Source organism: Alexandromys fortis, unplaced genomic scaffold (assembly GCF_014885135.2).
Source record: "Alexandromys fortis isolate MF-2015 unplaced genomic scaffold, M_Fortis_MF-2015_v1.1 scaffold_92, whole genome shotgun sequence".
NCBI lineage: Eukaryota > Metazoa > Chordata > Mammalia > Rodentia > Cricetidae > Alexandromys > Alexandromys fortis.
In genome coordinates, this window is record NW_026067972.1 from 4,429,325 (window position 1) to 4,446,327 (window position 17,003).

General features: G+C 38.4%; 1 protein-coding gene across 1 annotated transcript in view; it reads right to left on the bottom strand.

Annotated features, from left to right (window-relative positions):
* The window catches only part of Dcaf10 (DDB1 and CUL4 associated factor 10), a 39,922-nt gene that overhangs the window by 10,460 nt on the left and 12,459 nt on the right, over positions 1 to 17,003 (bottom strand). The window contains exon 4 of the mRNA XM_050155904.1: positions 13,181 to 13,378. Within this exon, the coding sequence (XP_050011861.1) occupies positions 13,181 to 13,378 (198 nt within the window). The remainder of the gene's footprint in view (positions 1 to 13,180; positions 13,379 to 17,003) is intronic.

Consider the following 17,003-nt stretch of genomic DNA (forward strand, 5'->3'; position numbering starts at 1 on the left):
TCAGACCAACAAACCTAGTGTTACCACAGATAGGATGATTTGTAGTCCCAGTCAAATTGCTTTACTCTTAAAGCAGAACTGAGAGCCAATGAAAACCTTCCACACATATTTTATGCTGTTTTACTTTTACTACCTCACCTTAGTCTCCAACCCTTCTTTTGAGATCATTTTCTGAGTATACCGTCACAATTTTTAAGTAAAACTTTACTGAAGTAAACTTTCACTCATGCCTTTGACTCTCAAAGTTTCCCTGCGTATGGAGCGGAGAGGACAGTGGCTCCTCGACGAATGAGAAGACTTTCAGTGCTGCTACTCACCAGTCTGCTATCAGCCTGCTACTTAGGATATTTTTTCTCCACTTCCTTCGGCTGATCTTTTTGTCTTTAGAACCCTGCAATTTTACTTTGAGACATAAGAATTTAGATTTTTATTTATCTTTATGGAGATTCACAAGTTTCTAAATCTTTATATTATTCAAATATTCTGAAAATTTTAGTCATTATCTATATTGCCTCTCACCCATTTCCTCTATTCTTTTTTTTTTTAAGATTTATTTATTATGTATACAACATTCCTTCCCTGTATGCTTGCATGCCAGAAGAGGGTACCAGATCTCATTATAGATGGCTGTGAAACACCATGTGGTTGCTGGGAATCGAACTCAGGACCTATGGAAGAGCAGTCAGTGTTCTTAACCTCTGAGGCATCTCTCCAGCCCCATTTCCTCTATTCTTTTTGGTGATTGTAAAAATTGTGAACCATACAATAACCACAGAGAAAATGATGTGTGGTGGGTACACATGTGGAGGACAATCTACAGGAGTTGGTTCTCTCTTTACCATGTGGGTCCTAAAGATTAAACATAGGCTGCAGGCATATTGGCAGGTACCTTCACCCACTGAGCCACCTTGCCAGCCCATAAAACTTATTGAGAATTTTAAAATGAAGAGCATTACCCAAAGGGTGAATAGTACTAGTCCATTCAAAGGACTCTCTTTCAACTGTATCTTACTTTTGCTTCAAGCACTCAAGTCTTATATATGAGAATATGGGTAACTAGTTATTATGTTTTGTTTCTGTGACAGGGTTTCTCTGTGTTACTTTGGAGCCTGTCCTGGAACTAGCTCTTGTAGACCAGGCTGGCCTCGAACTCACAGAGATCCGCCTGCATCTGCCTCCAAAGTGCTGGGATTAAAGGCGTGCGCCACCACCACCTGGCACTAGTTATTATGTTTTATTCTCCCTATGTTGTCTCTCTGTCCTCCAAAAAAACTTCCTATTTATGTTTTGGCTACTAGTAGATTTTCTCATTAGATAGTTTAAGAGCAAGGGATTCAAGTCTCTGGGAACTCTGGGTACAGGGTCAGGTGAAATCATTTCTGAGGAAGCTCTCAGTGCTTTGGTCTTTGGGGTTGACAACTGAAAGAAACCCACTCAGTTACCTTGGCTTCAGCAAGGCATTGAAGCCCCAACTGTTTCTGGCATCCTCCAATATGGCACTATTTTCTATATTGCCCTTCTTACCAAAATAGAAACTTCAAGTAAAATGATGCACTGCCAATTAGAAGGGGTGGAGAATAGACCTTTAAGTTCTTAAATATTTCTCATTCAAACTTCCCCCTTAGCTACCCCCCTTCAGTACAGGATACCCAGAGTTCCCAACTCCTATGGTTTTTGAGGATTCTGGGTAAACTCAGTAAAGTCTTAAACTTTTCCCTCTGAAACTCAAGATTTAGGATTCTTTTAAAAAATTACTTTTATTTATGTGTGTGTCATCTGTGTGCAGGTGTGTTCGATCCCCTAAAGCTGTAGTTACTGGCAGCTGTGATCTACCTGATATGGTGCTAAGAAAACGCCGGTCTTCTGGAAGAGCGGTAAGGACTCTTAAACTCGGAACCATCTCTCCAGCCCGAGGATTTAACTTTCTTAAACTTCTTGAGTGAAACTGCCTAAACTGCAGTTCTAAATCAGTTGACATTCTTCTACCTGCCTCCCAGATTCTAAAATCTATTGTCAAGCTCCTTCTGTTTTCCTAACATTTTAAGTTCATGTCTGACCTACTACCCTAACCTCGGGGTCTCATTAAGTAGCCTGGACTATATTGGATCTTATTATGTAGACCAAATTGGAAATGAACTTGCTGTGATTCTACTGCTTCTGGGATTAGTGTAGTTTTTGAGCCTTCTTATCTATAGGTTTTATTTATCTCATAAAGACTTATATTTAGGTCTTACAATTAGCATAAAGACTATCCATTTTCCATGAAATTATATACTGTAGCTACATGTAGTTTTAGCACTTAAGAGGCTAAGGCAAGAGGACCTTGAATTAGAGACTAGCTTTTTCTATAATAATAAGTTCCAGGTCAGTCTTAGCGACTCAATGAAACCCCATCTCAAGATATATGTAACAATCTGGGTGTGATGGCACAGGCCTATAATCACAGCCCTCGGAAGGGTAAGGCTGGAGGATCAGGAGTTCAAGGTCATCCTCAGTTACCACGTAAGTTGGAGGCCATTGTGAGCTATAAGAGACCCGTCTCAAAAACAAAACCCCAACCACGAATCAAACAAATTAACTAAAAAAATTATGTATTTATATTTGTGAATACATATAAGTCTCTATATAAAACATATACACACACTACTTTATTTCAAAAATACTGGTAAAGATGCTTATATACCAACTCTGACAGAAAGACAAGTTCAAGGATAAATTGGTCTACAAAATGAGATCTGTCTCAAATTTTTTAAAAAAGAAAATCTTTTTAACTATTTGTAAGATACACTTACAATGGGAATATGCACAATTTGTACATTATCTTATACCTAGTAATCTTTAGTTGGTTTTGATGTTTTGTTTTTCTCAAAATACAGGGTTTCTCTATGTATCCCTGGCAGTCCTAGAACTCACTCTGTAGGCCAGGCTGGCCTTGAACTCAGAGATCCACCTGTCTCTACCTCTTGAGAGCTGGGATTAAAGGCATGTGCCACCACCACCCAGTTTTTATTTTTGATTAAAACATGGTATATACAATTGTATATGAAAATTGTGTATAATTCTGCTATACAACATGATTTTTCTTTTTTTGTGTGGCTAGGGAACAAACCTGGGGCTTGCACATACTAAACCTGTGCTCTACTACTAAGCTACATTCCCAGCCCACGTGTTTTGAAATGTCTACATTGTTAAGCTAATAATTAATTTACTATGTATTACTTTATTTACTTTCAGGAATTCTTGTTTTGTTTTGTTAGTCTCTCTATATAGCCCAAGTTGCTCTGGAATTCACTATGTAGACCAGGCTGGCCTTGAACTCACAGAGCTATGGCTGCTTCTGCCGCTCAAGTGCTCTCAAGATGCATATGGCATCTCTCAAGGATTTTCAAGTATTATACACTGTTATTAACTATGGTTACTATGTTATATAATCTATACCTCTTGCATTTCTTCTCCCTAATTGAAATTTTGTATCTGCTGACCACTCTCTCCCCTCTGCACCAGTTTTCAGCTCCTTAGATAATTTACCACTATTCCAATCATTGCTTCTCCAATTCTACTTTTTTGATCTGTCATTCCATGTTTGGTTTATTTCACTTTAAGATGTGTCTACTAGGCTCATCTATATTGCTAAGAAAGATTTCCATATTTTAAGGGGCTGAAGAACATATTGTAGATATACCGTATTTTAAAATGTACACGTCTGTTGGGTGATGTACAATGAGTGACTGAGTACAAGCCTTTAGCAGCTGACTTCAGCTCCTCTGGATGTATACCTAGTAGAGAGACCACTAGGTTATTATGGGAGTTTGTTCTTTCTGTCTTTCTGAGGAAATTCCATAATTTATATCTAACAATTTTGGTCAATGCTTACTAATTCTGATTATTTCTCTGAAGAGTTTCTAGGATTTTTGTATAGACAAGTGGCTGGAAAGCTATGACTGTGGACCAAACTTGGTCCACTGGCTGTACATGAACATAGCCACATCAACTCATGTACTGTTCCTGTGTGGCTGCTCAGAAACCACACACTACCAAAAACTAAAATATTTATTACTTGGTCTTTGACAGAAAGTTGTCTATACTTGAGAGCCACATAATCTGTGATCAATATTAAATTTCCAGTCCATATATACACATGACTTTTCTTCTAGTGCACCACCTCACCTATGGCACTGATTACAACAGGAGCAGCGGTGGGCATCTTCTTTCCTGATTTTATAGAGAAATTTCTAGAGGCTTATCACTGAATACTGTCCTGAGTACTGAGAGGTCACGCAGTTAGCAGAGTGCTTGTCTAGCATGCACTCTTGTGTCTGATCCCCAACAGCACATAAACTGGCTATGGATGCACACACCTGTACTCCCACAACTCAGCAGGTAGAGGTAGGAGGGTAAGAAAGATTTCAAGGTCATTTTCTGCTACACACAAACAAAAACAGTTTCAGGCCTGAGCTAGAAAATTTGTCTCAAAAACAAACAAACAAAAAACAAAACAAAAACCCAAAAAACAAAACTGAATATTCTGTATACTTTGGTGAATTTCCACTTCTGTTTACAATCATTTGGTTTTCATAAAGTTTTATTGAGGAATAATTAACACACCATAAAATGGCTTCATTTTAAGTGTACAGTTAAATGATTTAGAATTGTGCAAACAATACACTATAGCTTTATAACATTTTCAGCATCTTAATAGTCTTCCTGACCATCACTGGCAATCCTTCCTTGTTCCAACTCCTGGACCTAGACAACCACTAATCTACTTTTTATCTCCATTATTTGCCTAGTTTATATACATACTCTTACAATAAGGGCTTTTTTTGAAAAAAAAAAACTGCTTCTTTTTACTTATGATATTTAGGGGTTTATCCCTGTTGTAATACACATTACTATTTGGTTCTTTTCCTTTTGTGTGTGGTTTTTTTTTTTTTTGTGGGTTTCTCTGTAGCTTTTTGAAGCCTGTCCTGGAACTAGCTCTTGTAGACCAGGCTGGCCTTGAACTCACAGAGATCCACCTGCCTCTCCCTCCCGAGTGCTGGGGTTAAAGGCATGTGTCACCACTGCCTGGCTCAGTTCTTTTTCATTGCTAAATGGTATATATTTTTAAATTGGATATGCTACTTTTTGTTTGTTTGTTTTTATCTCTCTACATAGCCCTTGCTGTCCTGAACTCACAATGTACATCAGGTTGGCCACTGTCTCCCGAGTGCTGGATTAATGGCTTGCACGACCATGCCCAACTGATATGCTACCTTGTGTTAATCTATTTACCATTTGAGAGATATCAGATTAGCTCCATTTTTTGAGGCAATTATGAAAAATACTACTGTAAACATTCATGAACAAGTCTGGGTGTACACATATATGTTTATTTTCTTGAGTAAACATACTTAGGAAGTAGAATCGCTGGGTCATAGTCTAGCTATATTTAATAGCTCATAAAGCTGGCAAACTGAGCCAGGCATGGTAGCACACACCTTTAATTCCAGCATTCTGAAGGCAGAGCTAGGGAGATGTCTAAGAGTGGAGGCCAGCTTATTCTACACAGTGAGCTCTAGGACAGCCAGAACTATGGAGAAAGACCCTAGCTCAAAACAAACAAAAAATAAAAACAAGCAGGCAAACTGTAATTCCAGTAATGAGAATTCTAATAATGAGGTTTTCAGTAATGAATTCCAGTTTCCCACATTCTTGCCATTGTTATTAATAATACTGAATCTTTCAAACACAAACATGTAGTATCTCTCCTTCATTTACAACCTTTTTTCTTTCAGCAATGATTTTTTTCCTAAATTATCTTAGTTATTCTGATGCCATTGTGAAATGGAATTTTTTTTATTCATTTTTGGATTGTTTTTCTACTCAAATATAAGAATAATTGGGTTTTGTGTATTAATCTTATTTATCTGTTTATAAGTTGATACAGTTGTTTTGTATATTAATTTTGTGTATCTAGTCATATGTAAAAATATTATTGGGTTTTGTATATTAATCTTGTATATTTGCTCATAGGTTGAGATACAATTGGGCTTTGTATATTAATTAATCTTGTATATTTCCTCATATATAAAAATGCAATTGAGTTTATATATATATAGACTTGATGAACTTAGCTCTAGGGATTTTGTGGATCCATCAGATTTTCTACATAGTGTGCAGTCCAACTAAAGACTGATTTATTTCTCTGTAGTCTGGATGTATTTTACTTTTCCTGTCTGACTGCGCCTCCACAGCCGTGCTGTACCTTCAGAACAATTTGGACAAAGTGGTGTTAGCGCTGTCCTCAATCTTATGGGGTTTAGAAGCTTTTCAATATTAAGTATTTATGACTTAAATCGCAAGTTTTTCATGGGTGTTATCATTTTGAGGAAGTTCCTTTTATTCTTACTTGTATCACAAAACGTTGTTAGAATGTTTAAAAAGTGCTTTTCTGATGCATTAGGATGATTATATGAAGTTTAAACTTTATTAATATGATATACTACATTAGTTGATTCTTTAGACAATAAGCCAATTTGTATTCCTAAAATAAATTCTACTTGATTGTACATAATCCTTTATAGATGTTGCTCAATTCGACTTTCCTTGTAAGTGAGCCTTTCTGACAGTTCCAAGCATGTCTAGAATGCATCCTATCTCCTTCCTGGCCCTGACACTGACTGAGAGGTTATCAGGCAGTAGTTGTTTATCTTAGTTTGCTGATAGGATAGCACTAGACTGTGATGGCTATTCTAAAAGGTTTTTTATTTCATTTTGAGAGCTTCATATAGTATATTTTTTATCATATTTTTCCCTCCCCCAATTCCTCAAAGGTTTGGGTTGGGAAATGCTGTATTTTTTGGTTGGTAAAATTCATTAGTAAACTCATTTGGGCCTGGTCTTTTAATTATGGGAAGATTTTAAAATCATCAATTCAACTGTTTTTTGTTTCTTCTCTATCTTCATTTCTTTCTTTCTGATGTTGTTCTTTTTCTAAACAGTGTTTCTCTGTGTAGCCCTGACTGTCCTGAGACTTGCTTGATGTGGGATTCCCCTCTATATGCTGTGAATATCATTGGTTAATAAAGGAACTGCTTTGGGCCTATAACAGAGCTATAGGGGAACAGAGCTAGGACAGGAAAAACTAAAGGTAATGCTGGGAGAATGAGGGTGGAGTCAGAGAGAAGCCAGTAGCCCCACCAGTAAGCCAGAGCCACATGGCAATACACAGATTAATAGAAATGGGTTAAATTAATACGTATGAGTTAGCCAATAAGAAGCTAGAGCTAATGGGCCAAGCAGTGATTTAATTAGTACAGTTTCTGTGTGATTATTTTGTGGCTAAGTGGCCAGGAACTAACTAGTGGTTCTCCTCACTTGCGCTGTAGACCAGGCTGGCTTTGAACTCAGAGATCCGCCTGCCTCTGCCCCTAAGTGCTGGGATTAAAGGCGTGTGCCACGACTGCCAGGCCCTAAATCTTGCTATATATAGCATAGGTTGATCTCAAACTCATGATCCTTCTGCTTCAGCTGACATGTGGGTGTCACTATTTCAGTTTCTGTTAAGTTGGTGCTATACTTTTGCTTTTTAATTATGACTGAATGTTGAATTTTATAAAACAGAATCATATAAATAGCTAGTCTATCTGTTAATATAATTAAACTAACAGGATATCTATTCATTTTTAGAATAAATTCAACTAGGTTTTGGTATTTTTGAGTTGCTATCTTCTATGATTTAATTTCTTTTTTTTAGATTTTTAAAGATTTATTTATTATGTATACAACATTTCTTCCATGTATGCTTGCATGCCAGCATACATGAGCACCAGATCTCATTATAGATGGCTATGAGCACCATGTGGGTGCTGGGAATTGAACTCAGGACCTCTGGAAGAGCAGTCAGTGCGCTTAACCTCTGAGCCATCTCTCCAGCTCTAGAATATTTTTTTTTATCAGCATTCATATTACATGCTGGATTTTCCTTTTTTCCTTCTAACATTATCTTTGTTATGTTTGCTACCCAAGTTATACTATAATGGTTTTATAATGAGGTCCAAATCTCCTTTTCTAGAACCTGCTCAATTTAATTAGAATATTATTTATAATATTTGATAGTCACCTATAAAATCATCTGTACTGCATTTTTTTTAGTAAATAGGTTTTTATTATTTTTTTTTTTAGTTTTTCAAGACAGGGTTTCTCTGTAGCTTTGGAGCCCGTCCTGGCACTACCTCTTGTAGACCAGGCTGGCCTTGAACTCACAGAGATTCACCTGCCTCTGCCTCCCAAGTGCTGGGATTAAAGGCGTGCGCCACCACTGCCCGGCAGTAAATAGGTTTTAATTAATTTAAATTTTTAGTAGATATGTTTTAATTTTTTGTCATTGAATTGTAAGATTTTGTTTTTAAATTGTGACTATATGTATTATGTCCTGTGTGGATATATTCTGTGGGTGTAGGTGCCCATGTAGACCAAAAGAGACTGGATCCCCTGAAGCTGGAGTTGCATGCCATTATAAGCTGTCCACTGTAGGTGCTGGAAGCCAAACTGTCCTTCGAAGAGAATAAGAGCTCTTAACCACTGAGCTATCTCTCCAGACCCCAATTTTTGTCATTTTGTAATGGTCAAAGCAAAAGTAATATTCAGTACTGTATAAACACTGGGTACTTAGAATAAATGTGAGTGTATAAGGAGACTTCAGCTAGTAGATCATGGGATGAAGAGTGGGTACCAGTAGGCGTAGGGTATGACTTAGAGCACAAATATTTCTTAATTAGTATGGCAGAAACTCACTGTGTGTGGGTGCTAGGGATCAAACTTAGAACCTAGTGCAGCTATGTATCTAAGGTCCCATTAAGTTCAATCTTCTAATGTTAGCTTCTGCTGAACCAAGGAGTGTTGGTTAAAAAGACTTGATAAGAAGTCAATTCTCATTGGTCAGTTTTACTGAGGTGCTGCTTTTTTGTTTTATTTTGATTTGATTTATTTGAAATAGGTCTCACACTGTGTAGGCCAGGTAGGCCTGAAACACTCTGTAATTTTCCTACTCAGTCTTTCAAATGCTAGGACTATATTAAAGAAGATGGCTAGTTCATCAAAGTTTTAATGTATATTGGTATAAAAGTATTATTGCTGAATTTTTTAGCTTTAAAATTATTTTTATTATTTATTTCATGTGCATGTATGTGTGGGTATGTGTGCACATGTGGAGGACAGAGGACAACTTTCCACCAGGTAGACCCGGGGGCTGGCGGATTGACTCAGGTTGTCGGGTTTGGTGGGAAGAGGCTTTATCTACTGAGCCATTTCACTGGCCACATAGTGTTGTTTTGAGATAGAATCCTATTGCGTAGTCTAACCTGGCCCTATACCTATGCTCCTCCTGCCTCAGGCTCAGTGTTGGGATAACTGGTATACATCACCACAGCTAACTCATACTTTAGTTATAGCTCCTTTCTTCATTGCTAGTAATTTTGTCTTTTATTTTGAATCTTAGACCCTTCTCTATTTGATTAGCTTTTTTTTATTACAGATTTTTATTGATTATGTATACAGGGTTGTTCCTGCATGTATCCTGCAGGCCAGAAGAGGACACCAGATCGTTTACAGATGGTTGTGAGCCACCATGTGGTTGCTGGGAATTGAAATCTTTACCTCTGAGCCATCTCTCCAACTCCTTGAATAGCTTTTCCTTTTTTTTTTTTAAAGATATATTTATTTATTATGTATACAACATTCTGCCTGCCTGTATGCCCATATGCCAGAAGATGGCACCAGATCTCATTACAGATGGTTGTGAGCCACCATATGGTTGCTGGGAATTGAACTCTGGACCTCTGGAAAAGCAGCTGGTGCTCTTAACCACTGAGCCATCTCTCCAGCCCCCTGAATAGCTTTTCAAACAGATAAAAAAAAAAACAACAACAACAACAAAAAAAACTTTTCTTTTTTTTCTAGGCTTTCTCGAGACAGATTCTTATGTAGCTCTGGCTTTCCTGGAACTAAGAGATCCACCTGCCTCTGCCTCTCAAGTGCTGAGATAAAAGGTGCGCACTATTGTGCCTGGCTGCATTTTCATTTTATTCTCTCTATTTTTTTTTAAAGTGCACTAGCGTTTTGCCTTCATGTATGTCTGTATGAGAGTGTCAGATTCCCTTGAGCTGGAGTTAGACAGCTGTAAAATGCCTTGTGGGTGCTGGGAATTGAACTCGGGTCCTCTAGAAGAGCAGCCAGTGCTTACACTGAGTCATCTCCCCAGCCCTATATTTTCAATACTGATTTTATATTTCTATTTTTCATTATTCCCATATATCTTTTATTGAGTTTATCCCACTTCTCAATTTTGTTGATTAAGTTTATCAACTTTCAGTCCTCTAATTTCATTACACCTGGACTTTCTCTTTCTCCTTCCCTGACAGAAAGAATCTCACTATATGTAGCTTAGGTTAGCCTCAATCTCATCCTCTTCCTGCCTCAACCTCTTAAATGCTAGAGTTACAGTGTGAACTACCATGCTAAGCTAAATGTGGGCACTTCTAATAACTGTGCTAACTAAATTGTACTGAGTTCAGAGAAAATTATTTGTGACAGCATTTCTTTGATAACTACTGTGCAGTTTAATACAAGTTGTTTTTGTTTTTGTTTTAGATCTGTTTGAAGGGATATATTTACTGTTTGAGGGAACAGAATTGAATAGAATTCTAAAAAAATGTATGTCTTTAAATTTTCTAAAGCCTTATTCAATTTTTAAATCCCTTTTAAAAAGCATGGTGTGTGTGTATGTGTGAGAAGGAGAGTGTATCATGGCATGTGTGTGGAGAACAGAGGTGCCTTCTTTCCTTCTACATTTATGTGGATTTTGGGGATAGATCTTGGGTTTCCAGACTCGCTGAGCAAATGCCTAATCTACTAATCCATCTCCCTGGCCTTTTTAAAATGTCTACTTTATCTATTAGAAAAATGAGAAAACATTTTCTATTGATTTCTTGCTTTTTTTTCTTGTAATTCTGTCAAGTTTTGCTTGTAATAAGTTTCATTTTTAGGTAATATAAGAATTCATTTATACTATTTATCCATACAAGCCTGTGTTGGAGGAGGCCACTTGTTCATGGTAATTATTGCTACTATTCCCATTTTAAACATGATAAAAATAACCATTCATCTCTCTCCCCCTAGTTTATTGAGTATTTTATTATTTAAAAAAGAATTCATTTATATTCCAGTAAAACTAGTCTTTTAATATGGGTACCTTCTTATTGGTTATAAAGCTTCTTGCCTTAGATACAATCTTGTCTGCTATTAATGTGGCCATAACTGTTTTCTTCTAATGAATACTTATTTTCTTCCCTATTCTGTTTTCTGGTTTTGTATATTTTATGTAGCTCATCTAGAGAACATACAGTTTGATTTTACTGTTTAATCTACCACTATATTTTAATTGGCTACTTTAATATTAGGGATTGAACCTAGGGCTTCACACATGCCAAGCAGGTGCTCTGCCATTAAGCACTGGCCCTTTTATTATGTTATTTTGAGAAAAGGTCTTACTAAGTTGACTAGTTTAGCCTTCAATTTACAGCTTTTTTGCCTCAACATTTCCAGTAGCTGGGATTACAGATTCATCTTGTTTTTGTTTTCTGAGACAAAATGTTGCTATGTAACCCAGGCTGGCCTTCAAGTCCTTCTGCCTCAGACTCCCAAGCACAAATCCGCAATCCCGAGTGGCCTGTTTGCTTTTTAAATGATTCTATCCACCCACTTTTATGCTTCTATTGGACTGATTGTTTGATTAAGTTTTCACTTTTCTTCTAATTTGAAAATTATTACTTACATTCCTATTCAAATTTTCTTCCTAAATTAGCTCCCCACATTTATGCCTGCATTTTAAAAGATGTGTTTGTATTTATTGAGAAACAATAACTCTGTCCTTCACTACAACAGTTGGGTGTACCTAGAATTTTTTTTTTTAACCAAAAATAACTCTTTCTTGACATAACATCTGAAGGCTCCGATATGTCAACTATATTGACAATTCACCACACCACCATTAGCAACAAGCACAACAAGCCAAGCTTCAACTTTGCAAACAATTTCTCTGTAAGCGAACATTTTCTTGCAGTGCTTAATAACTGAGGTCACTGTATTAAACATGCTTTGTACTACAGGATTCTGAGAAATTATGGTTCTAGCTAAGCTGGTACCAGCAGGTATCCTTTTCTTCCACAGACAATCCAAACCCACAAACCAAACAATCCCACGTATTATTTCTAAACACTGCTTCTAGATCAGAATCATTCCAAATGAGAACTGCTTTTTTAATGCGTGAAAATAAAATTTAAAAACTACAAAATAAATACATTTAGGACCAAAGAACCAAAGAATGAGGAATATTTTTGTTTCACATAGGAAATAAAAATATTTTCCCTTATATTTAGGAAATTCATTTTATAAACCAATTCTCTTCTTTAGATATATGCCTTGGTCTTCTGCCCATGTAATTTCCCCCATTTTCTTCTTTATTTTTGCAGTGGTGGGCCCATGCAGGCTAGAAAAGCTCTCTGCTACTGAACTATATATACTCTTAGTTCTAAAATCTTTAGCTTTAACACATGACTAAACGTAATAAAAGAAGAAATCATGGTTTCTTTTTTTGGTTTCTTCCTCCTCCTTTTTTTCCTTTTAGGCTGGGTCTCTCTACATTGCCCTGTCCTGGGACTCTATATGTAGACCAGGTTGCTGAAAATTCAGAGATCCACCTGCCTCTGCTTCTCTGAATGCTGGGATTAAAGGCCTGCACCACCACACCTGCTCCTCCCAACCCACAGCCCCCAGACAAGAGCATCTCCTGTAGCCCCTGCTATCCTCCAAGTTGCTATATAATCAAGGATGACCTTGAACTTTCGATCTTTCTATGTCTACCTCTAGAGTGCTGGGATAACATGCTTACATCACTGTGTCTGGCTGTATGTGGTGATGAGGAGCAAACGCCAGGCTTCAAGCATGCTAAGTAAGCATTTGATCAGTTGAGCCATGTCCCCAGCCTAGGAATCACTTTCCCTTCCTTTTTCTCCACATTAAGCTAACTTTTTGACACCCCGCTCCCCGACTCTAGATCAGAACACTGAACTTGTTCACCATCTTATAAAGACAAAAGTTTTACAGTAATCCATTCCTAACATGGTCTCCTATTACAAACCTGTTAGTGTCCCATATAATGACATTTCCATCAAATCCTGATGTTACTAAGAGTCTTGTATTAGTATCATATTCGATGTTCTTCACCCAGCTAGTGTGACCATGTAAAGTGCATACTTTGGTGTTCAGTTTTCTCAGATCCCATAGTGCTATTGTAGTATCATCAGAGCAGGTAGCAAATAGCCGGTTATCAAGAAATCTACAAAAGCAGAAAAGAAAAACTGGTTCATTTAATCTCTACTTAAAAAAAAATATGATTTTAGAAACAATCTCTGTACAACCAATGGAAACCAAAGGACTGCAACCTCCCTGTAGAACCCCAGCAATTCTGACACACTAGATAGTCCACACTGACTGCTAATGAATACAAACACACTATAACTGGCCTACGTCACTGTGGATTTCATTTGAAAGTAGAAATTGTGAATAGGTGTTTAGAGCAGAGTTGGTGGAAGGGAAGGGGGAGAGGGGGNGGAGGGAAAGGGAAGGGGGAAGGGAGGGGAAGGGAGGGAAAGGGAAGGGGGAAGGGAGGGGAAGGGAGGGAAAGGGAAGGGGGAAGGGAGGGGAAGGGAGGGAAAGGGAAGGGGGAAGGGAGGGGAAGGGAGGGAAAGGGAAGGGGGAAGGGAGGGGAAGGGAGGGAAAGGGAAGGGGGAAGGGAGGGGAAGGGAGGGAAAGGGAAGGGGGAAGGGAGGGGAAGGGAGGGAAAGGGAAGGGGGAAGGGAGGGGAAGGGAGGGAAAGGGAAGGGGGAAGGGAGGGGAAGGGAGGGAAAGGGAAGGGGGAAGGGAGGGGAAGGGAGGGAAAGGGAAGGGGGAAGGGAGGGGAAGGGAGGGAAAGGGAAGGGGGAAGGGAGGGGAAGGGAGGGAAAGGGAAGGGGGAAGGGAGGGGAAGGGAGGGAAAGGGAAGGGGGAAGGGAGGGGAAGGGAGGGAAAGGGAAGGGGGAAGGGAGGGGAAGGGAGGGAAAGGGAAGGGGGAAGGGAGGGGAAGGGAGGGAAAGGGAAGGGGGAAGGGAGGGGAAGGGAGGGAAAGGGAAGGGGGAAGGGAGGGGAAGGGAGGGAAAGGGAAGGGGGAAGGGAGGGAAAGGGAAGGGAAGGGGGAAGGGAGGGAAAGGGAAGGGAAGAACTCCAGAAGGGGAGAGGGAGGGAGAGAGGGGGAAGGGAGAGAGGGGGAAGGGAGAGAGGGGGAAGGGGGAAGGAAGGGGAAGGGGGAAGGAAGGGAAGGGGGAAGGAAGGAGAAAGGAAAGGAAGGAAAGAACTACAGAAAAAAAGGTTTAATAGAAAACAGATTTTAAGGATTCGACTGCTCAAGGGACACTGTATTAAACAAAAGATTCTAATAGAGATTTGTTACAAGTAATGCCTCTTTCTATTTATAAAAATTTACATACAAAACTTGCAATTTGAAGTGCCACCATTTAAATCTATTAATTCAAAAGCATTCCCCAAATAATCTCCGATGACATTTTATTAGTGAAGACTGTAAGACAGACTTATGCTTATGCTACTTATGCTATAATATAGACTTTTTATAATTTTTACTAATTTCCAAATCCTTAGTAACAACATACAAACACTTATATACTGACCATTCACTTTTGTTTCTGTTTAATAGTAGTATAGTATCTTTAGCAAATACTGTTACATACAACTTCATAGTCTCCAGTAGAACAAATAAATTCTGGAGCTTCTTCCAACATAAAATTATATATAATTCTGTCTAAAATATCAATATCCACACACAACACCATGACCTTACTGCAATTTATCATGGATTTGTCTCTTTACTTGCTTATAAATCAATGGCCTATTTATTCCCAGGCTGTCTCCCATTCAGTACTAAGCGGGCTTAACCTCTGCTCAGAAGTACGGCACGTGAACCTGCCTAGCACATTCGGGGCAGTATGGCCGTAGACTTACTTATAATGGCTTTAATTCTAGGCTCACCTTCTTCCTCTTCCTTAATTTTAATATTTAGCTGTCATTTCTTCCAGGAAGCCAGCACCTTTTTTTTTTTTTTTAATAAAATTCAGTCTTCTTTATCTAGTCTAGAGTAGTTCACAAATATGCTAAGCTCCCCAATCACTCTTTAATTTTTTGGGGTGCCTTGTGGTGTATTTGTATGTGCACATGTGTGTACAGGTTCACTTATGGAGTCAGGCTGTCTTCCTCTATTGTTCTTCACAATAGAGCAAGGGGATCTTGGCTGAAGCTGAAGCTTGCTATTTCTGCTAGAATAGAGTTAAAAGTGAGTACCACTGAGTCCAGCTTTTTGGTGGATGCTGGTGAGCTGAACTGAGATTCCTATGCATGCACTTTATCCACTGAGCTATTTTCCCACCCCAGTGCTTTACACTTCTAGACAGGGTTTCTCTGGCCCTGGCTGTCTGGAACTTGCTCTACAGACTAGGCTGGCCCCCGCACTTCTTTCATAATATTTAACACTGTGATATAAGGAGCAATTTTAGAAAGCTATAAACTCCTTGAAGACAGGGTAAAGTACCTATCATGTGATTAGTGCTGCAGCGCCGAGCACATGTGCTTATTTATTTAATTTACTTAAAGACAGGGTATCATATAGCCCAGGATGGCCTCAAACAACACTGAACTTTGCTGAAGATCAAACACAGGGGTTCATGCATAAAAAGCAATCACTTTACCAACTAAGCTAGATTTCTAGTTCTATCTGTAAATGTTTATTAAATAAATGAATTAAAGAAATTCATTACCCAGAAGACAAAAACACATTGTTACATAAAACTATTATGTGAAATAAGCAAAATAAAGAGATAGGTTAGGAAAGAGTACAATGAGAACTGACAAAAATGAATAGGAACTCCCAGGGGTAAGAAACACAAAGGTGTGTAAAAGATTGCTATATGTGGTCAAGGAGACAAATGGGCAATTTCCTGACTTACTGCAGTGATTTCCTGCTGTGGGAGCACATTCTGCTCCTTCACCCAATAGCCTTTAAGAGACCAGGCCCAAGTGGGCTGGTATCCCAATGGCTTTTCTTCTCCTTCCCTGCCTCCTCTAAACAGGATCTCACTATGTAGTGACCTAGTTAACCTGAAATTCATTATGCAGACCAGGCTGACTTCAAACTCACTGAGAGCCTCCTGCCTCTTCCTCCTAAGTGCTGGAATAAAAGGTATGTACCACCACTTCTAGCCACTCCAAGACTCTTAAGAGAGTGAGATGATTTCATAGGAATTTTAAGATCATTTAGATGACCAGATCCCCAAACTTTTGGGGTTTTATTTTAAAAGTTAAGATGGAAAAAAATCAACTTTTCAGTATTTGGTAATAAAATAACTAAAGTAATCATTGCATAAAAGATATTTTAATCTCTAAAATGTAGAAAGAATCTTACAGTAAAAGTTAATAATTTGAATTGAGTTTACCTTAATGAAAAATTCAATACTTTGACTCTTTCACTCATTTTTCCTCAAAGTATTAACTGATAAATTTTTTATACTGGTAAAGAGACTAAATCATATAGTAGTAAAAGTAGTGTGTAGATAAAGATATCATCTATGGCAATTTTAATCCCAAAATATGTATATGTACAGAAAGTAAAGTATTACGATAGCCCTTGGATACATGGCCCATTCCTCTCCAGTTAACACTTAGAATAGCCTAGAAAGCTGTAACTGTTGGGCTGGGATGTAGTTCAGTTGGTAGAGTGCTTGCTTAGTATACAGGAAGCAATCCCAGCATGCACTTAGAAGGCAGAAGTAGGGGGAAAATCCTAAATTCAAAGTCATCTGTGGCTATACAGTGATTTCAAGGCCAGCCAGAGTTATGCGGGGGGGGGGGGGGGGGGGGGG